The sequence below is a fragment of the Camelus bactrianus genome, chromosome 8, assembly GCF_048773025.1.
Source record: "Camelus bactrianus isolate YW-2024 breed Bactrian camel chromosome 8, ASM4877302v1, whole genome shotgun sequence".
NCBI lineage: Eukaryota > Metazoa > Chordata > Mammalia > Artiodactyla > Camelidae > Camelus > Camelus bactrianus.
In genome coordinates, this window is record NC_133546.1 from 25,553,470 (window position 1) to 25,575,627 (window position 22,158).

General features: G+C 41.3%; 1 protein-coding gene across 5 annotated transcripts in view; it reads right to left on the minus strand.

The window, feature by feature from the left end:
* Nucleotides 1–16,166, minus strand: part of MYB (MYB proto-oncogene, transcription factor) — a 32,499-nt gene extending 16,333 nt beyond the window's left edge. For 3 of the 5 annotated variants that reach the window (XM_045524648.2, XM_074368314.1, XM_074368317.1), the window contains exons 1-10: nt 16,005–16,166; nt 11,575–11,692; nt 9,700–9,771; nt 8,133–8,225; nt 7,663–7,883; nt 5,672–5,906; nt 4,365–4,445; nt 3,816–3,920; nt 2,230–2,484; nt 871–1,233 (exon numbers count right to left, since the gene is read on the minus strand). In XM_045524648.2, coding sequence (XP_045380604.1) covers nt 871–1,233; nt 2,230–2,484; nt 3,816–3,920; nt 4,365–4,445; nt 5,672–5,906; nt 7,663–7,883; nt 8,133–8,225; nt 9,700–9,771; nt 11,575–11,692; nt 16,005–16,027 — 1,566 coding nt within the window. In that variant the 5' untranslated portion in view covers nt 16,028–16,166. Of the gene's footprint in view, nt 1–870; nt 1,234–2,229; nt 2,485–3,815; nt 3,921–4,364; nt 4,446–5,671; nt 5,907–7,662; nt 7,884–8,132; nt 8,226–9,699; nt 9,772–11,574; nt 11,693–14,281; nt 15,926–16,004 lie in introns of those variants that run through there. The other 2 variants (XM_074368315.1, XM_074368318.1) reach the window with 2 other exon arrangements.
* Nucleotides 16,167–22,158: the final 5,992 nt, after the last annotated feature.

A 22,158-nucleotide genomic window follows, 5' to 3' on the forward strand; every position in this document is an offset into this window, starting at 1 on the left:
CTGGAACATCATTAAAGTCTTCCAGAACTAACATTCTCTGGAACAGAGTTTGGGAAATACAAGTAAAAAACAAGATAGTTTTTTTTCGTGAGCATGTTGTTTGCTCACACTTAAAGTTGTTCTTAAAACAAACTCAACAGACATAATTGGAAAAAATGTTTTAAAGTGCCAAATTACCTATTCATTTGAATTATTTTAATAATTAAGGAACAAGTCTCTGATAAGAATTATAATTTCCATTCCTTAAAAAAAACCTGTATGAAACAGGAATATTCATTGGCAAAAACTGTGCAAATAAAATATTACAGCACAACTCAAAAGAGCGAATGTTGAGAAACTGAAATTGAAATGTACGTTATTTTTCTTAAGCATTTGTTCCTCATTTTCTTCCAAAGCTTTTCCACTTAAAGATGGATTGGAACTTTAAAATTTTCCAGTTGCAACTTAAACGTTTTCTAAACATAATTTGGTTCCCTCCTCCCCTGGGTCAGTGAATCACATAATAATAAGTGAACAAAGAGGCAGAAAAAAATCTGTTGAAGTTCTTAAAGGGAGGGAAGAGATGGGAGAAGAGGAAAGGATAGAAATGTTAAACTCTAGTGTTGAAGGAAATAAAAGCACATCCATGCAACTAACCATCTTTCAAATCACCAAGAAAGTCACAAAATTATGACAGAATCATCAGTCAGCCTACAGACAGTCTAAATTCTGGGAGGCAGAATGACTTAGCAACAGCTAGAAACAACAAGGGAACGAAATCAGTGAAGACAACAGTAATTAGTCATTTGTTCCAAAGGATTAGTTTCTAGATTATTAAGGCTCAGGTGTCTGTTGAAAATTAGTAACAGCTGTGCAGAAATTGTGCTCTACCTGCGAGGGGGAGAAGGGTAGGCTTTTGACAGGGGAGCACTTGGGAGTTGAACTGCTGACGTCAGCAAATAGCAAGGAACTAGATTGTCCAGAGGCTAAGGGGCTGGCCTGGCCCCACTTTTTTCGCAGGCTGACCCGTGGCATTGCGCTGGGCCTCGCAGGAGGGAAGGGCTTGAGCGGGTCATGTGGACCCTCACTCAACTTGCGTCTGTTCACCCTCGTGTTAGGCTCTCCTGCGGGTCTATTCACCGTGCCCTCTCTTTGCTGAAGCTGGAGGGCTTTGCCTGCGTGGTGGTGGCTAGGTGAAAAATCTGCTTCTTCAAAGAATTCAAAACTGCTGAGATCACACCATGATGAAGAATCCTGAAACAATGTGGGAGGTGCAGAACTTTGAGACAGTGTGTGCATGTTGTGTGCCATCACCTGAAACACAGCACTGAGAAAGAGATGCTGAATGCAGAGAAAACACCTGGTCCGTGTGCTGGACTTCCTGAGAAACAGCTTCAGGATGAACAGTTGTTCTGGTGCACTGCATAGTGTGTCTATGATGCTTCCTCTATGCTATGTGTAGACACATAGTGTGTCTACAGCTGGCCCTACTCAGATGCTGCAGGGGCCCCCCGGTTATCATTTGCATGCAACCCAAAGAAGAAAAGAAACTTTGGATGGCACATTTTGGCAGTGTTCATCCCCTGTCTGACGGGTATGCAGTAAATGCTTTTTAACTAACTGGGAAACAAAGGAAATGAATAGAGTGTCTGCTTTTGGGGTGCTGAACTCAAGCTTGTTTCACTAGAGATGGTTTGTCTTAGTGACCCAACTGGGACACTTAATTAATAATCAACATTTTGTGGAGAAAGCCATGCACCACCAATGAACTTATTACTACTTTAAATACATTGAAAAATGGCTTGAAGCTCAGAGTGAATGTAATTCTTAATGTGCTATCCAAAAGCAAAGTACATTTCTAGAGAAACACAAAGGAGTAAACAAAGTAAAAAAAAAAAAGTTTAAAATAATCCAAATATCATTTCTATAACCCAAGCTCTACTTAAAGGTTATTAACTTTACTATTTTAGAAAATTATGCTGTACACCAGAAATTGACACATTGTAACTGACTGTACTCCAATAACTAAAAAAAATAATGCATTTTGAGGGAAATGTTGAAAAGCTACCTTTTATCTGGGTAGCCTAAGAAATCAGATATTGAAAAAGCATATACACAAAGACTAAAATCATACTTTTTACCTTTACATTAATGACATGTTATTTGCTACAGAAAATGGCAATGATTTGAGAAGTGGGTTTCCTAATTCCCCTTTCAAAAACATTAACTTGCCTTAAAAATTCTACTTACAGAATCTATAAATTGAAGTGTTTCTGCAAATTCTAAGAGGTTCTTGACATTGTCCAGAATGGTGCCTTGGTGGACGATCATGCACCTTGCTGGAGAGGCGCTTTCTTCAGGTAGGGAGCCAGGATCCACAGGCAGAGATGGAGTGGAGTGGTGCTCTTCCAAACAGGAAACAGGTGCACTGTCTCCATGAGGTCTGGTGTGGTCGGCAATGGTGGTGCTGTGCCACCCGGGGTAGCTGCATGTGTGGTTCTGGGTCTAAGGAGGGGGGTGGGGGAATAAAGAAAGAGCGGGGAGAAGAAAGGAAGAAGGAACTTAGCAATGAAGTTGCACAAGGTATCAGATGCTGTTAGAGGAAAGATAAAAGTAGTTGCATCATCCCAAACTTGCGCCTATGAAACAGTTGTCAAGATGTTTCCTTTTATCAATTCAGGACCCTGCTTTTTAATAGTGGTATAGCCTGTCATCTCTATGATTCCTTTAGTGGTCATCAGTTGGTTAAAACTGCAAATAGAGGGACAATGTTACAAAGGGCTACAATCACACGGGATGTCTTAAAAATCTAATATAATTTCCAAGAGGACCATAAATGTTTGCTGCCAATTAAGAATTCGGCTATTCTCACTCCAACCTACAAAAAGGCTGGAGGATTCAAGAGTTAGAGCTGTTTTTATCTGCATATATTCTTGTGGCTTCTATTCCTTGTTAGTGCCACGGATTGCACCGATGCAGTGAGGGGCTGCCAAATCAACATGGTTAGGAAAGCAGAAGAGCAAATTAACAGAAGTCTCCTTTCAGCATGACCACGCAACAGGAGAAATTGCAAAACATTAACTAAAGTTAAAAAGTGGTCGAACTATCATATGCATGTGCACACAATCATTTTGTTATTTAACCAAAAGAAATCTACTCCTAAGAATACCTACTGGCTATCACAGCTCTTTTATTCTCTTTGTTGGTTAACGACATACGTTACAAAGTACATGCTGCTTTCTCAGTGTGCTGCCCCATCACTAGAAAAGATGTCCAAATCCAGTAATGGTCCACACAGCTTTCATGCATGCCAACAAAAGGGAATTATTTGTGTTATTTATGGAGAGATTTTATATATATCATTTTTACGTGTATATACCGAACATGCACCAAATCATGTCTGAAATGATAAAGTATGAAAAGCTAGTTTAAAAAAAATAGAAAAAGAAAAGAAATCAAATGCTGAGGCACCAGAGAGATACATAGCTTTGTAAAAAAAAAGAAAATGCAGATTTTCATATTATCTCTGCTAGTATTTGAATTAATTATGGTCCTTCAGGAGAAAAAAAAATGAGGATGAGAATCACAAGTGGATATTGAAAAAAAAAAGTGGATATTGAGTTTCTATTGCAAGACAAAAGGACAACTTCCAAATTAGTCAACATCATTCTGACACCAACTCTCTGGTATTACAAGCAGTGTCTAGTGTTTAAACATTATTAGTGGATAGAATCTTGATTAGTGTGACATTCAGAAGAGAAGGGAAAAGATATGGAAGAGCACTGGGGCCAAGCCACTATCCTCCCCCTCATTCAAGCACCCTGTGATGGTCTTACTGGTAGCGTCTGCTGTCCTTTGAGTTCATTTTCAGTAGACATTAGGAGCAACTCTAACTCCTTTATTCGCTTTTCTTTCTCAGGGTCTTCATCATTATAGTGTCTCTGAAATTAAAAGTTAAGGAAGGAGAGAAAGACAAAGGTCTGGTTGGAAGCTGTAAATACAATGGTCGTGGTTTGCCATTCAGGAGGGACCATACAGAACCCAAAGAGCCTTGGCATAGAATCAACACCAACCAAATCTGCCCACTGTAGAAATTCCTGTGAATGTTATTCCAGATGTCAGGGAGGGATGAGGAGAGAGAAGATGCTCCCTGAGGAGCTGCTTCAACTTCTAACATCAGAGAATCAGAGAATTTCGGCACACATTCATTCTGGAAGTGAAGATTGTGAAAGATTGCTGGCCAGAACTCTGCCTACCTCTCCATGATTCCCTTTTCTTTTTGCTTCAGTGAGTCAGGTGGAAATGAGTGTTTAGATGAAGGAAATAGATCTGTGCTTTGAGCAGCTAATGAGTTTCTTTATGAAATGATCTTAAAATGGTCTTACCTGAATGGCTGCAGCAGCTGGCTGAGGGACATTGACGATATTTACATGTAACGCTACAGGATATGGGACATGACTGGAGACCTACATCAGAAAAGGCAACACAAACAAAGGTCGAGTCATTCATGGTACGGATACTTCAGGAGACTTGTTGGCTTCCTGAAGTTTTACTCTAGGACTAAGGGGGAAAAAAACTTTTCTGACAAAATTCACCAAGCAAAATAAACAAAAAATTAAACCCAATGCTAATCTGAAATTTTAGCCAAGTCTTTAACAACGGTTCCATAGCTAAAGCAACATAGTGAAAGAAATTTAAAGTGCTCATTGATTCTGACAGGAAAAACACAAAGAAAAATATACTCTAAAATATATTCATGAATGTATGGAAGAAGTTTTGACGGCAAAAACTGATGGCACTAGATGTTTATAAATAAAAATACTTTTCTGTGAATTACTAAGTTTTAGTAAAGAGCACAGAACCTCTTACGTTCTCCTGAGACCTTTCAGGAAAGTCTGTAGTCAAATACATGGTACAGATAGAGAAGAGTTAAAAACTATGTAATGAATATGTTTTGCATAGAATTTGCTTATGATCTCTGTATTCTTGGGTACATTTCACCATTTATTATTGTTAATTTTAAGATTAAGTTTCTTGATTCTTTTCTCTTTATTCTTCTTTCTCCACCCATTATGAAGATTTCTTTCCATAAACATAAACATCAAGAAAAGAAGAAGGAATCACATCGATCCAAAGAAAGATAAAAGGAGATGTCAGACAATGGTGTCACAAAACTGTTCCTGGCTCACAGTAAAACCATAAACATTTACTGAGTGAACAAATTAAGACATTTCAGGTAGATCATTACCAGAATGAACCCAGAATTTATCTGTTAAATTTCAGCGTCAGACTACCTCCTCTTTAAGTGCAATATTACATTCACTTTTCATTTTGGAAGAAAAAAGTATTAGATACAACTGTACCTCCATCCTCCTCTTTCTGCCTCAGCAGCACCTCATCAAGTAAATTTACATTCAAAAGCTAACTTCAAATTAAGCAGGTTAGAATCAAGTAACTCCGATCCCGGGCTGTACCATCTCTGCCAGCTGTGGAGCTGTGTGAGCCTGAGCAAATCACTTCACATCGCCATTTCCGGATCTGAATCAGGGACAACAAGACCTACCCCTATTGATCGATCATGATCCTGTTTGTGAAAGCTTTCTGAGATGTATGCAGCTGCAAGGTTATCATTAGTACCTGGAGCTAAAAGGACCCTCTCTCTCATCAAACGAAATTTTCAGGCAGGGCTTACGTTTTGTGCTTCAGAAATGTGGTAATAGGAATAGTCATTGTTAACTGAGGGCTGGCCAGTTGGAGGGAGCTGAGCTGAAGGTGGCGCATGAGCAAAACCCATCAGATGGCTGTTCTTCTGAAAACTTGTGGCCACTGGTGGCTGGCTGGCTTTAGAAGCCTCCTGCAGATAACCTTCCTGTTCCACCTTGCGACGCATTGTAGAATTCCAGTGGTTCTTGATAGCATTATCAGTTCTGCACAGAAATACATCACATACACATTTTACAAACAAAAATTTCAATTTCAATGACAGTTACTTGACAGAAAACTGTTCCTAAAGGAGGTCTTTTGGTCTGCTGCTAGTGTTTTTCTTTTTCTTTTTAATTGTCTCTGTCTTCTCTGTCTCCTAAAAATCATGCTTCCCCTTATACTTAAGTAAAAATCCATAGGTTTCTCCAAATTACATAATACGAATATATAGTTTTCTATAAATTTTGAAATCTTTTAGCCATTTTGTTTCCTTGATAAAAAGAGGACTTTCAGTATGACACCCTCCATGTTTATTCTGACTATTTGTGGTACAAGACTCTAGTAACTTTAAGACTCAAAATTCTAGCTGCTTAGAAAATTACTCCTTTGAGTGTGGCTTAGCAGGGCCTACCCACCACAACAGGCACCCGGTGAAGTTCGGTGAGCAGTGATGTTGCTGCCTCTGTCCTCTCTATTCTTTATCTAGAAGAGCACCAGCCAGAAATTTTGAGTTAAAAAAAAAAACAACCCCAAAAAATTCCCACCTTTTGAAAACCACCTCAAATGGTTCCACAACCAGACAAATGGAACCACCAGCAGAGGTGAAAGTGTAAAACAGGATCCAGGAGGCTGAGATGCTAAGGCCCCATGTATTTTCAAATTGCAAAGCATTTTTACTAAAGTTTTTCAATTCTCAGGAAAACAGTTTCTCAATTCAGAAAAACCGTTTTAGGCCTCTCTTTTAACTATTTCGATGGGGGTGGGGGAATGTATGTTAAAAAAAAAGAGGAAGTTCAATCGCCCCTTAATGTTTTAGAAGAATCAACAGCGTATCCTCTCAGACCACATGGGAGAAAAGGCCTCCTTTCATCAACCTCTTGAATTCTCTAAGCTCAGACTGACCCATAAGGAAGGAGATGCTCTGGAACATCACAAGAGAACACTCCATAAACCACCAGAGCCATGGCCCTCATTCAAATGACCCTTCCTCCACTTTTTGGCTTATGAAGCTCAAGAATAAAAATATTTAAAATACTTCCTATCTTAGAATATGTTTATGTAAGATTTATAATAAAAAGTATCTTCCAAATGAAACAAAATCTGTTATAAACTAAATGGGCAAAGTGGGAAAAAATGAGCTTCCACAGACACCCCTCATAATGAGGTCATCTTTGTGCCTGGTTCATTAAAAAGAAAGCATAACAAGGACACCATTAAAAAACCCAGAAGCAGTAGGATAATTCTAGAAATACAATCTTTCTTCATTCAAAAGAAAAAAAAAATTAAGCCAAGTGGTAAAACTAAACAAACAAGGTAACAGGAAAATGGTAGCTGAATTCCTTCTGGTCACTTAACCACCTATGTGAACTCAGATCAAAGACAAACTATCTACCCTTGGTTTCCTTCTATGTGTTTAGAGTTTTGCAGTTTACAAAGTGCTCTTACATTCATTTTACTTTACATCCTAACATTGGCCTCGTGATGTAGGTTATAACCCATTTTGCAGTTAGGGCAACTGAGGCTGAGGAGAGTTCAATGAGTTGGCCCCAGCCAGGCTCACTGTTGGGTGGATTCTGTAAGTCCTCAAGTAGATAAACCCTCAGACCTCTTCCAGTTGTAAAAACTATGGAACTGGTTTATCTAGTGAAACATTTACCATCGATAAAATGTAATTCATTCACCATACATTTTTAAAACAGAATGTTCAATACCCACTCCCTCATTCTACCCAATCAATAAATTTTTTTGACATATTATTACCGTCCAGGCAGTAGCTTTGCGATTTCTGCCCATCTGTTCCCCAGTCTCTTGTGTGCCTGGTAAATAATTCTGTCTTCCTCTTCTGTCCAGGAGGTTTTCTTAACTTCTGGATTCAAGTGGTTATGCCACCTCTCCCTACATTGTTTTCCAATTCTCCCCTTTAAGTGCTTGGCAATAACAGACCAACGTTTCGGACCGTATTTCTGTACAAGCTCTATCACCTTCAGATAAACACACAAAAATAACCTCTGTTTTAATGTTATGTAATGAGTCAGTGTAATCATTCTTCATGTTACAAGATCTTTAGAAAATTTCTAAAAATCTGCTTTCATTCATGGGAAATATGGGAATGGAGTCCTTTGCTTCCTGTTTGCACACTTTACCTGTTTCATGAGTTGGGAAACATTCAACAAAGACATTTGGGGAATATTCATCATTGTGAATCACATACCAATGAAGAAAGTACTTACTCTCTGATCTTCCTCTTTGGTCCAAGGACCCTTGATGAGCTCAGGGTTTAGTACTTTCTGCCATCGGTGCTGGCACTGCACATCTGTTCGATTCTAGACAAATAAGATATAGATATGATATGATAAGCACATGAAGACTTTGTCGTAATATAAATCACACATGGACAATATACAGTGGAAACATTCAAGAACATTTTAGGGCATGTTTGGAGAGCTCACCTATCCCTCATTACTTACACCTAAAGAACATACAAAGAGTATATCAAAGTTGCATCTAAAATTAGAAGCTCTGTCTCCTGAGGCAAATAGTCCTGCCATGTGAACTAAAGGACCATCATATTGCATATCTGGTTGTCAATTTAACTTAAACTTAACCTCAGCGTGTTGTATGTGGAAGTACCCACGTGTACTAAGACATCTTCGAGATTCCATACTGACGTTGGACTTTTTATGGAAACCCACTCTAAATGACTCAAGTTTGCTTCTCATTCAAACTAAGAGATGTGCTTCAATTTAGGGATATAATTTTTAATATTGCAGAAGGAACAAAGATGAATAAAGGTAGGCCCTACATTATAAGAGCTTACAATCTTGTAATAAGCAAAGGGCAAATATATAATAACTAATAGAGGGTGGAATTTGATTCATATCCAAGAAGAAACCAAAGCAAAATGATATTGGGGTGGGAAAAGGAGAATCTCCTTAGGAGGAGAAATTGTGTTTCTTTAGAAGGAGTCTGGAAAAGCTCTTGACAGGACCTTTGAAGGATGCATGGAACATTTTAAGATGTGGCATCCCCAGGGACAAAGGCCCTCAGGAGGGAAAGCAGAAATGAATTCAACCAAACTTGCTTACATAGAGGAAGTAGGAAACAGAACTGGGGCTATAAGTTGAGGCCATATGGGAGGGCCCTGGTATGCCAGGCTGAGGCAGTTTACTTAATCTGTGAGACTCTAAGTCACTGTTGCTAGCTTTGAAAAGTAAGGCACAGCTGCATATTAGGACGCTCCATCTGCCAATGGTGTTTGGGATGGATGGGCAAGTGGAAAGCTACACGTAGGTCAGCCAGTGAGGAAGCCAATGCAATTGTCCAGAGAAGAGGGAAGAGGGCAGAAGATTCCCAGACTTCTCAGTCACTGCTTGGGTGTTGGGGGTCAAGGATTGGGATTCATCTAAAAGGACTCCAAGATTTTAAACCAGGGTACCAGAATTATGGCTACTGAAAAAAGAATGAAATTTAAAAGAAGCTGACTTGGGGGAAATATCATGAATTTAGTCATCTGCCATATAACAAATCATCAAAATGCCAATTTATATTATCCTAAAAAATGAAAAGATAAAATAAGAAGCAAATGTTTAAAGTATGTTGTAAAAGTCGTTTAAGGATACATTTAGAAACTTTAATTATATGCATTAAAATAGAAATATAAGTTATGGATAAGGCATGCCCCCTCCACTGCTTATATATGGGCAAATATGTAATGTCTTAATATCATCTCCTAGGATATCTTATTTAAATCTTTGGGAGAAGATTTCATTTTACAAAAAGAAAAAATTATGAACTTACCGGGAGAAAATTGGCAATAACTTTCCAGTCATCTGTTCCATTCTGTTCCACCAGCTTCTTCAGTTTTTCATCCTAAGACATTCAAAGGTAATCCTAGGATATCAGTCATTTACTGTACAACTCTATTCAAGTTAGAGTAAAAGGGAACCAATCAAAAAAAAAAATCCAAATTCAACAGATATTAATGTGATATGCTGGTTTAGAGCATAGATTTATTTAGAGTTAGACAGATCAGAGTTTGAATGTTGACTCAGCTATCATTTAGTTGTATACATTTGGGTATATCATTTTGCTTTTCTGGGCCTTAATAGTGTCATCTGTACAATGGGAATGCTGATATCAACAGGGTTATTTGGAGATTACATGAGGTAATTATGCAAAACATTAGTATATTGCCTGAAACACTGAATGTGTAATATATGGTAACTTTTAAGAGTTTTACTTTGTGGGAAAAAAATAATGAACTCCAGTGTAAGATACAAGAGACACTGAACTATGGCAATGGATAGAATCTCAATAAGAAATAGCATCTGCTCTAACATTTGGTAAGTTCAACCTCTTTCATATAAAAAATGGAAGATCACTTTTCTTAATTAAATTTGAAGGCATATATAATGTAAGAAAATAAATTAGTTTTTGTTTCAATATATTCACAGTTTAAATGAGGTCCAACTTATCAGAACACAGAAGACACTAAACATCAGGGTGAAATCTTTTGGTTCACAATGATCTTTCTAAACATGTTCCTTTAAGCAAAAGAGAATCCTCACGTTTCTGCAAAGGTAACTTTCTCACACAGTGTGGGTCCCTGTTGTGACAGACACAGGAATTAGGAAACCAGTGTTAACAACAGAATTCTAAATCTCTAAGAATCACCTAAGTGCACAATTTCCATAGGTAAAATATGCATTTCCTATGGACCTCACTGGAAATCCTGCCTGCCTGTTATCAAGGGCTCTGGTTTAAGTGAGGGAGGGCAGAATGAAACTGAAGAAGAGTCAATACCATTTATTCTAACATGAAATCCTCTATAGTCAGTTGCAAAATTTTTTGAGAACTTTAAAAAAAACAAGCAACTTTTCTCCTATGTTAATAATTTTACTCTTTAAGCATTTTTCCATTCCTGTAAAGATCAAGTCTTTGGTAAGATAGCTGAAAAAGAGGTAAGAAACAGACACATCTCCATGCATTTTTGAATGCTTTTAGAACAGACATTCATGTACATTTCTCTGTGTAATAGTATATATCAAGAATGTTAAATGAACCCATTATAACAAGACAAGTTGTATAAGTGTTTTGCTTTATTCTTTCATTTGTTTTGTTTTTGGAAATAGCAATTCATTCATTTGTTCAGGGAATAATTGCTACCATCCCACTTTGTGGCAATCAATTCTAGGTTCAGGGAACACGAAAATGAATAGACATTTAGCCCTGACCTCAGTAGACTTACAGTCTACTGGGAGAGGCACAGACATTACAGTAACAATAAGTAAGATCATGCATCCAGTGGTTGGAGGATGCATGCAACCTGTCTGGGGAAGCCAGGAATGACTCCACAGAAGTGATGGCTTCATAGGTGATGATGAAGTAGTAAGAAGCTGTGGGGCAAAGTGACAAGGACAGAATAGGCAGAGGGAAGCACCGATTAAACAAAACAAGGAGAGGACATTCAAACAACCGCAAAGAGTTTGGAAAAGGATAGTGGAGTGTCCATACAGGGGTGGTGGTGAGAGGTAAGAAGACTGCACAGACAGCGAGGGTAAGATTTCAAAGAGCCTATTAAGTTTGAACATCTGTAGTTTGGCTGAAATTTTGTCTTTCATAAAGAGGTATACTCTAGGTTTTTCTCCATGTTTGGATTATGTGATTAGTTACCTCTTCCCTGGTCCACCTAGTTTTCCCCAAGTGACGCTTTCCAGACTTGGGAAGCAGCCCGTCGTAGTCATGGTCACACATCTCAATGTCTTCATCTTCCTCGTCACTACTGTAGATGCTGCAGAAATAAAAACGGGCAGACGTGGACTGAAACAAAAGGATTTAAACTATTGGATTACAAGACTTACACAAAAAACTCTTCAACAATCTTTGCAAAGTTTACAGAAGATAAAAACTTCTGAAAACTTGCACAACAAGACTGTTTTCGGAATTCTGTTGCTCTAGTATTGTAAACTGGTTCTGCTGTTACTGGTATCCACAGATACGGCAAAGGACCTGGCACTTTCTATTGCTCTGCATGTTTAAACCTGCTGTTAATGTTAGACCAGTGACAAGTTACACACTTGGCAACCTTCCAACCAATGAAGGTTCAAGTTTAAAACTTAATGTTAAGGACAGTAAAAGGAAGGAGAGCCCATGTCCTTTATATAAGTACACACTCAAAATCTTTGGCATACGTCACATCGTTTAAATAATATTTACCCATAACAATAAACAACTCAATTATGTTATTCCAATTGGCTAGTGTTTTATTAAGAGAAAAAAATTCAAGAAGTAATACACTCAACAATATAATTATAGTCATCCCTTAAAGATAAGAAGATTAGGAGAATCTAAGAGGAAAGGATTTAAAAACCTGAGGAAGGATAAGTAAGCAAGTGATCAACCTGCTTTGTAAGTAACATTAATATCGAACAGTTCAAAACTCCAGGTCAAGCTGATTCAACTTGTGGCCACATTTACAATCCTCAGTTTCCAGGGTAACTAAGTGAATAATTAGGCTATGTGATAGAATCTTACTCATGTTTTTTTCTACCTCCAATTGAACAGTATTTGAAAGATCTTAAAATGTATCTAATTAAAACTGAGGGATTTCCCCCAGACGGGTTTTAACAAAACTCACTGCTGTTTTCAAAAGGGCTTTTTCTTTTGTCTCTTTGACCAAAAACTATGAAGCTTGACGACTTTTAAAGTAACTCCATATTTAACATTTATTAATCATATAATGAATAGACAAGAGTCATTTTACAGCCAGTTAACTTTTAGTTATAATTTTACTTATAAAACTTAATATATAAGGGAAAACTATACTATCTTAAAAGCTTCACTGAAGTTTATCGTTGTAATATTGAGAAATCCATCAACTAGAGAACAATAAAAATTATGATATAAAGCCATATCACGACGCAAATTATTATTTTAAAAAATGAAATTTATATTCATAGTAGGTTTTGTCTTCCCAAGGTAACTTCCAAGTATGTATTACCCATCCCTTACAAGCAAGCAAACACGTTTACTGAAAATCCTAAATTTCAGGTCCTTATAATTCAAAACTATTGTTCTCAGAAATAATCTGAAGGTCCAGGATGCATGATAACAAGTAGGATGTGATCCAAATGTAAGATGCCACCACCAAAAAAGACCGCTAAAGTGTCTTTATAATCTATAACCATTTTTCACTTAGTGAGTGTCATCCTTTTAAACAAAAGCTGATCCTGTTCCACACGGTCAATCTAAGCAACTTCTGAATAATAATTACAATAGTTTCCCTTTAATAAAAAACACAAGCATCATAAGGTGAAAAAATGTTATTATAAATTCAGAGCTGTAAGTCCATCATCTTTTAAAATGTTCATAGGGAACTCCTTGGAAAGCCCCCAAATGAAGTGGCACCTTGATATATGAAATATCAAGGATATCAAGAAAACCAGAATAATCTGGAAGTGGAGCCATAGATTCAACTGAATTTAACTTTTGGGGTTTGACTGGATCTGGAGAACACATTTTCCGAAGTGAAGACTACATTTTCCAAACCAATAATTCGGCACCACTGTCTTGGCAACAGCTCAACACCCAGGAATAAGCAACATATTCAGCCGCCTATAGAGGGTAGCCAACGTCAGGTGAGAGAGCAGACAACAAACAGGACTAAGGTTCTGGAGGCAAAGGTTCCAGTCCCAGTTCTGCCTCCACCTAGCTGAGTGACTTGGACAAATCACTTCCTCTCTTTCACGACCTCAGTTCCTCGCCTATACAGAAGGATTTGGATTCTACTTCTAAGGTACTTTTCAGTGCTAATAAGGAATAATTCCATGCCTTCCGTGGCTCTTAAAAATTAAGCAGAAATGTGCACAGAGATGTGCAAAAGCAAAGTCTTGGTGAAAACGTGGTGTGTGACTTCCGCAGGTCCTGAAGAGTCCATGAGGGGAAGAGGGCGAGCCCAAGGCTGCTCACACGGTTAGCTCCTGGGTCCAGCAGCAGGCTAGGCGCGGGGGCTCGCCTTTGAGCTTTGCATGCGACTTCCTTGCTCTAAATTGTCCCGGTCGTCTAAGTAGCATGATTAATTTCTACTGGGGACCTGAAATAACTTTTCCTTTAGCAGCTCTGACAAGATCTCAGACCCAACAGTCAGAGGACTTTCAAAGGCTCATTTCAAGCTTGATGTATCCGACTCCCCACCTGCTAGACCTGGTGTGGTTACAAGAGTACGACTATGAATATTACATTCTGTCAAGGAAACAAACCGTGCAAAGAAACGAAAAAGAAAAGAAGTGTTGGGGGTTGGGAAAAGGGAGGGGAGCGGGAGGAAGTGCCTTGTGGCCGCTACTGTGATTCTAGAAAAAGGGTTCAAACTCATTTCGCTGACCTGGTTAATAATCCCTGCCGAGTTGACGCTCGCCCTGCAAGAAACGGCTTCGAGCCCGCAGCCGGGTTTCTCTTCCCCACGAGGCAGGTTCAGGGTTCCCGCCCCTCCTGGCCGCCTTGCCTCTCCGCTACCTGGGAGCCATAGGGAACCTGCGCGGCCCCGCCCCGCGGGGACAGTCGAGATCTCGGGGAGCCGAGCTTCCCCCGCTCCTCCTCTCAGCACCCCTTCCCAGCTCCGTCCTCCTCCTCCCAGTTTCTGCCCTCGGAGAAAATAGGTGACCTCGGCTGCTCTAACTGTTAAGTTCCAAACGCGAAGATAAAACCACTGAGGGGGCAGCACCCCTGCCCCGCGCAGCCAGGCCCTGGCGAGGCATAGAGAACCAGACCTCCCCAAGTCGTCTCCCTTTTCCGTCCGGCGCTCGGCCCTGCCTTGGCGGTGCTCCTGCCCAAGCCAGACCCGGCCGAGGGTGCTGCTGCAGGGCCCTCAACCACGTTCTTTGCAACTTCCCAGCTCTGCAAGGGGACCAGCGACCGCCGATTCAAAAACAAACACAAGAAAATCAAACAACCCGAGGAAAAGAGGGTGGGTTTCCTTTTTCTCCAGGGACTTTTGCCCAGAACCTCCTGGTGAGGGTGGATCCTGTCTCCCTTCCTTCGCCGGGGCGACCTAAGGCGGCGGGAGCAGGGAGCGGAGGGGGAGCGGCAGCCTCAGCCACGTCCACGTGTGCGCGCCGCGCCGGGACCTCTTGCACAGGGGAAGAGCTCGCGGGGATTGCGTCCCGGTTGCACGGCAGCGGCTTTGGGTGCTGCCCGCCTCTGTCCCTTTCCGTTGGGTGGCAACTGTGACCACTGCCGAGCGAGCCCCCCACACCCGGCGGCTTGCAGGGAGCTCTGGCTCGTCCAGTCCGGGAAGTCCAGAGACTGGTGCAAGCGGGAGCGCCAGCAAGTGACAGTTCAGACCAGTATTTCCCTCCTCCGCTCCCTATTCCCCTCTGTGCGGTCAAATTTGTAAGGGCACTTCACTCATCATCCTGGCGAGCCTCCCCAAGTGCGGTGACATGTGCGGCGCGGGCGCGTGTGCAATGTTTGCATTAGAAATAAAAGCCTCTCAGATAAAGATTACTACCTTCAAAACCAGGGCTTAAAACAATTTGCAAATGTTCAGACCCTTTCCTCCCCTACAATCCTTCTTTCCAGCCGCCTGTCAGCTGACACTCTTCTTCGCCTCCATAAAGAATGAATGAAATTTAAATGAACTACCTACAGCTACTAAACAATCCGGCATCCCCCCCTATATCTGCCATATGCTCTGCACTTCCAAGTCCAAACACATCGCAATGCATCCAGCAATTACGCTGCGACTCCCTCGCCGACACCCGCGGCATCAAGCCAGGGAGGGACATAGTGGACTCCCGGAGGCTGGTGGGCACCCTCTGCCCCTGGCTGGAACATGCTGCTTTTTTCCCCCTAGAGAGAAATGTAGCTTAGTGCAACTTGCAAAATGAGTAGCAGGGCGTGTTTCCCGACGTCCTGCTGTATTTCCCGCATAGACTCTGCCATTCATCAGACTCTCGAGCGGCTTCTGCTGCCGAGGCAGGGGCTCTAGGTCCTCGCAGGATCTGACAGCCCCGCAGAAGATCCGGGAATGAATTCCCACCTGCTCTCCGGGCGCCGGGCGCCCAGCGCGCTCCCGCCCGCGGCCGCCCGCCCGGGATCCCCGTTACCTGTGCCGGGGTCTCCGGGCCATGGCGCGGCGGGCGCGGGGCTCCGCCGGGAGCCGCGGGAACCGCACCGGGCTGCCGCCTCCCGCTGCCCGCCGCCTGCCTGCGTCCCTCCCCGGCTGCGCAGTGGCGCTCCGCACTGCCGGGGCGAAGTTTCTCAGGAGAAAGAGGAGGAGGAGGAGGAGGAGGAGGTCGCGGAGGAGGAGGAGAAGGAGGAGGAGGAAACAGGTTGATATTAAAGTGTAAACTCTGTAAACAGAGATGCCATCAAACAAAGAGCTTTGGACACTCCCCCTCCCGCCAAATCTGGCGCCCCTGCAGTGCGCACGCGCCCTGCCCGCCGCCTCCGCGGTCGCCTTGGCTGCCGCCCGCCGAGTTGCCTGGCCCGCGGGGCCGCCGCTCCCCTACAGCTCTCGCGCCGCGGAGCTGAGCCTGGCGCGAGGCGAGGCCCGGGCAGCGCGCGGGCGGGGAGCTGGCTGCCAGGGAGGGGCGGCCGGGGGCTGCGGCGGCGCGTTTTCCTGCGCAAACCCCGCTCCCCAGCACCGGCCGCGCGGGCCCGCGCCACGTCCCACTGAGGCAGCCTCCCCTCTTTCTCGGTGGCCGCACCACCGGCTCCCCACTCGGCTTACTCCTGGGCACCAGAATCGAGCTGGCAGGGCTCTGCCTCACTGTCGCGGGGGCCGCAAGGGGCTGGGGGGTGGAACTCCCGCATTTAAGATTGGATTTTAGGCAGAGTTTAAAACTCAGCTCCCTGGAGATGGGGGGATGTTGGATTGGCGGGTAGAGGATGGGAGTATATGTTTTCATAAGATATTTGGCTAGGTCTTTATAGGTCTTTATATATATACTCTGTGTGTGTGTGTGTGTGTGTGTGTGTGTGTGTGTGTGTGTGTATGTGTGTGTGTAAAGAACATCTCTAACTTGATGATTAAGAACACTTGTAAATACCAGTGGAGCTGGTGCTATCACCGCTCACACATGGGGCACCTCGGCGGAGCTTTCACTCTCCACCCAGATCCTGGAGTCGACACAGCACCTTTGCACATGCCCTTCATTCTCATCGGGACACACGCCCGGCCCCACCCACCCCGCCTGGCCCAGGCGGCGTCCACCACACATCTCTGGCCCTGCAGAACGCAGCGCGCACCCCCGGATTACACACCTGCAAAATCCATGGGGTTCCAAACAGCCCGCCCCTAGCAGAGCTCAGGAAACCCCATGTGCGCTTGCATGATTTTAAAAGTTAAAACAGTTTGTGATACAGAGATCGGTATCCACGTTTAGTGTAGTTTAGGACTGTTTTACGAGATAAAAATCACGAAAATACTTGCGTGTTCATATAACTGGGGGCTCCCGAAGAAGTAAAGGGAGAAGATAAGTGCCAAATTTATAAGGATTGATGATTGGGGGATTTTAGGGGAGTTTTAGTTTTACTTCCGTTTATACACTTGTACCATTGGGGATTTTTTTTTTTTCATTCTCTGTACACACTAATTTATTTTCCTTTAATCTTATAGGAGTTTGAGACTTCTGCTGACTGGGTTTGTGGGTGTCCCATGTGCCCCGGCTGTTCAAACTTAGCTCAGAAAGCATTTTTCTTACTAAAAAAGCATTTTCTTACTGAAATGAGTCATAATTTTATTAAATGGTGAAGCATGCGTGGTTTCAAGGCTTTATCTGGTGTTTTAAACTTTGTTTCTTAACATTGTAATAGAGTTTAAATCCTTATCAAAAAATGTTAGTTGCTAGTTAGGTTTTAACATTCCTCTTTCCTGAGAAAGAAAAAGTAACACGGAAACAAAATTTTTGTGAGCTATTTCAGTTCACAGTCCTGAAAGACAAGTCATTTGCAAGTCAATATATTTTAAAAGCCAATATTTACTTCTAGATTCTATAATAAATTTTCTTTCTCCACATCAAAAGTAAACAATTTTTAAAATATATATATCAAGAACAAACATCTAGAAACCACCCCTAAAGTAATTGCATGCCTCTTTGGGATTACTTTATGAATCTAACTGGCATGATTCCCGAACACTGAGCCTCTTTGGCACAGTAAGAGTACCTGAACCCTTCCCAAAGTGAGTTTACAGCCTCTTTCCCAAGATTCTTAGGAGATGGAACTGTTCTATGATTCTTAAACTCCTTTTAAGTAGAAAGATTCCAAATTCAATTTTATTTCCTTTATTCCCTTTGTGCATAATTTTCAAATATATTGTTTTGAGAATTTATAGTACTTTCATCCCCCAGTCATTTTGGGGTATAGGTTTACATTTTTTCCCTCATATGTGTGACAAAAATAATGTACAGCGACAAGTATAGTCTAACAAAGAGTATACATGCAATGATTTTACTAGGGTAATTTGGGACATATTGCCACCTGATAACTATATAGAAGAATAGAATGAAATGGAGTTATGAATTCTTGTATGGTTGAAAATATATTTTCAAAGACATTATAGAATGTTGAACTATATTTATACATTTCCTCCCTCCCCTTGTAATTATTACAAATATGTTTTAAGATGACATTATGTATTTCATTAGTCTCTCTCTCTCTCTCTTTTTTTTTTTTAAGATCTGCTGCATCAGTTGTGTTAGTGTGGCAGGCCTGTGACAGAGCTAAATTCAGATACAACCTTTTAATTGTGATGTACTAGACAAGAGTCAGCAAGCTTTTCTGTAAAGGACCAGGTAATAAATGTTTTAGACTTTGTGAGCTGTGTTGCATATTCTTCTACTTTTTTTCTTCTTCTTTTTTTAACAACCTTTTAAAAATGCAAAAACCATTTTTAGCTTGAAGGCCCTAACCAGCCTGCAAGCCATAGTTGACCAACCCTAAAACAGTGATCTTCAATCTTTAGAATAAGAATCACTGGGTGTATCCATGAAAAATGCACAGTCCCAGGCCATCTCCTTGGAGACTAGTTGATTCAGTAGGTTTGAGGCAGGGCCCAGGAGTCTGAATTTTAAACAAGTATCCAGATGGTTTTCATGGAAGCCATCTGCAGACGACTCACTGACAATCTCAATGTTAGAGTGAAGGCAGGCTGGGTCAAAACACATTTCCCTTTGCCCGTTGCCTCTCACTACCTTCCTCTATCTCATTCTCTTTCACCTCTCCAGGGCTAAGGAATCAGGCTCTCAAAAACTCAAGACAATTTAAGTCCATGGGAAAGTTGGTGCCAGTGACTGCAGGACTGTGGCAGCCTATTTCTCTTTCCGTTACTACTAAATGTCAGCCTCGTATTTGAACTTGAAAGAAAAGGAATTACTTGATCACTTGCTGATCATCATGACTCTCTTCCCCAAGAAAGCAAGTGCTTAAAGCATTTTATCTTATTCTAAATATTGGGGAAGGGCTAACAGGAGAAAGATGTGTAAAAGACACATGCTCTAGCTGTTTTGCTTCTGACTGCTGAGAAGTTCTGGGCATGTGGTGGATCTTTAATACCTGTGAGCAGTGTCCCAAAGATGAATGAGGATTATCAATGGTGGTGATAAACCAGACCTCAGGGGCCCCATGTCTCTAACCACCCACCTTTTCCCACCCCCTCAACCCAATTTGGTTCAGATCATTAAGTGGGAAATAATTACAGAAAACACCAAATGGTTAAAGTACAGATAATTCTTGATCATTTCAGTTAATGAATGACAGCTGTAGCATATATAATTGAAATCCATAGGTTTGAGATAAACCTCATGTTGCCTCACAGCAAACCTTTTAGTAATAACAATGGGGGAAGTGCTACCTTAGTGCCAGATGTTTCATAGAGGCTCCTTATGGGGTAGTGACCAAAGAAAATTTTATCCTAAATGATTCCTGGATTTGGCATTTTCTGTTTGTTTTCAGCCTTCAGATTCTCATAAATATATATGTATATATATATAGCAAACAACCTGCATGTTTTCATTGCCATTTGAACTGAGTATTGAATAAAATGTATGAAGGTTTGGTGCCTGTGTGTGAGATAAGAGAAGGATATTCTAGAGGAAGGGAAAAGTCTGAGCAAAAGCACACGGTCAGAAACCACAAGGAGTATTCCAAGTACAGGAATAAGGCACTGTCCAGATTCCCTGGAGCAAGGAGAGCTTTGAAGGCCAGATCAGAGTGTGTGTGTTTTGAATGGAAGATCTACATTATCAGAACTATGTATTTGGAGGATTAACCTAACAGTATCACAGAGAAATTGGAGTGAGAAGAAGGCGAAGGACCAGACTAGGACAGTAACCCTACTTTAAATGGAAAGGAGGGGGCAGAGCAGAAGAATGTTTCACAGGCATAACCTTCAAGGCTTAGCAACTGATTGGATGGCTATTGGAGGTACCATTAATAGAAATGGGGAAGTCAAGAGGGGAAGAGAATTGTGTGCTAAGGACACTCAAAGAGGAAAGTGAGTTTAGATTTCTGTATGTTAAGTTTGTGGTTTCTCATGGAAGAGATCCGAGTAGAGTTGTTTAGCAGATGGCAGAAAGTGTGGGATCAGAGCCTGCTGGAGAGGTTGAGCTGGGACAATGTCGTGCTGGAGCAAACCTTTGTGAGCCAATTGTTAGACATAGACGTTACTAAATGTTAAATTATATAAACTTACAATTAGATTTTAAAAGGTAATAAATATTCAAAACTCATCATTTCCTAATTATTTTACTACATTTCACTGTTAGTTATGCTCTTAAGGTTATTTATCTCTATTATATCTCCATGATGGAAATACTATGTAATGTATGCAAATGTGCATATCTTTCCAATTTTGTGTTCAGTGAAGTCATCTGTGTAGCTTGAAATTGGCTATGGTTGGAGTATTTGCTCCACAAAAAGTGACAAGTGTTACAAATAAGGGCTTCCCCTTCCCTGGAAAACTAGTGGTTAAACGTTTACAAGAGCAACCCTGGATAAATGCCATATTTAAGAGTTACCTGTGTGAAGGCAATAATTGCACTATAGCATGGCTGTGCTAATAGGCATTTGTATAGAGAGATGACCAAGGAAGTCTTTGGAGAATATTTAAGAGGTTACAAATGAAGTTGAGACTGAGTGTCCCGTTGGGTGGAGAGACCTGTTGGGAAATAAAGTTTCCAGAGATATGCAAATAAATCTTTTTGTCCTTTCTTCTTGTGATAGAATTCTGTGTTTTGACAACTGATTTTTGAAAGGTTTTCCTTTACTTTGAGAAAAAGTATTTATTGGGCAGTGGCTTTCAAGTATTTTGGACTGTGACTCACAATATCCTATCCTATTCTATTCTATTCTAAACACATCCTGGTTAGGAGCTCTATGTTGTTTCCGTGCCCTGCTTATAGGTAGTGAACCACAGTTTGAAAAGCATTGCTGAGAGGATGAAGACCTACCTCTTTCTGCTTCAGAAAATCTGCTTTATGGAACTGCTAACTTTGCCCCAAGTGGCAGTCCTATCTTTCCAAAGCTGTGGGGGAAAGTCCTCAAAACCAGTTTACAGAAGTTATTTTCCTTTCCTCTCTTCTCACAGCTGTTCTTAGCCAATTCCTCCTCCCTCTCCATCCATACTTCCCCCAAATATGTAATAAATCTAAAATAGCTTTCAAAGTCAGTCAACAAAATAGCAAGCTTGTATTAATGGAAATTGTAACATAAACAAAAACAATAACACTTAGGGGCTTATTGGAGTAACGAATGACAAGGTGTGTAAGGCAGGGTCCTCAAATGTACAGCAGGTTGCAACTCCTCTGAACTCCACATTCTAAACCCTCAGAAGGTGGAGACTGCAAGAGAGAGCTTGAAACTGCCTCTAGTCTTTGCTCTTCTGTTTTACCCCAGATTATCTAGGTCTCCCATTTGGCTTCTATATACCTGACAGTGTTTCACAATTTGTTTTTATTGATCAACATGAAGAGTATTTGCTCAGTATCCAGCACTGTGCTAGGCATGAACTTGCAGAAAGAACCGGGCCTTTTGCTAGATGATTCTTGCTCGTTCAGGGCCTCTTTTCCATTTCTGTTGTCCCCACCTTCTCCTAGATTATCATTACTTCACCATGAACTACCATAACAGCTCAGCTCCCTAACTAGTTTTCCACTCCACAGTCTCTTTCTCCCCCATCCATTCTCTCCTCACTACCAGATCAGTCTCGCTGTAACTACTTTTCGCTGTTTAGTCATATGTTAAAATCCCATACCTGGC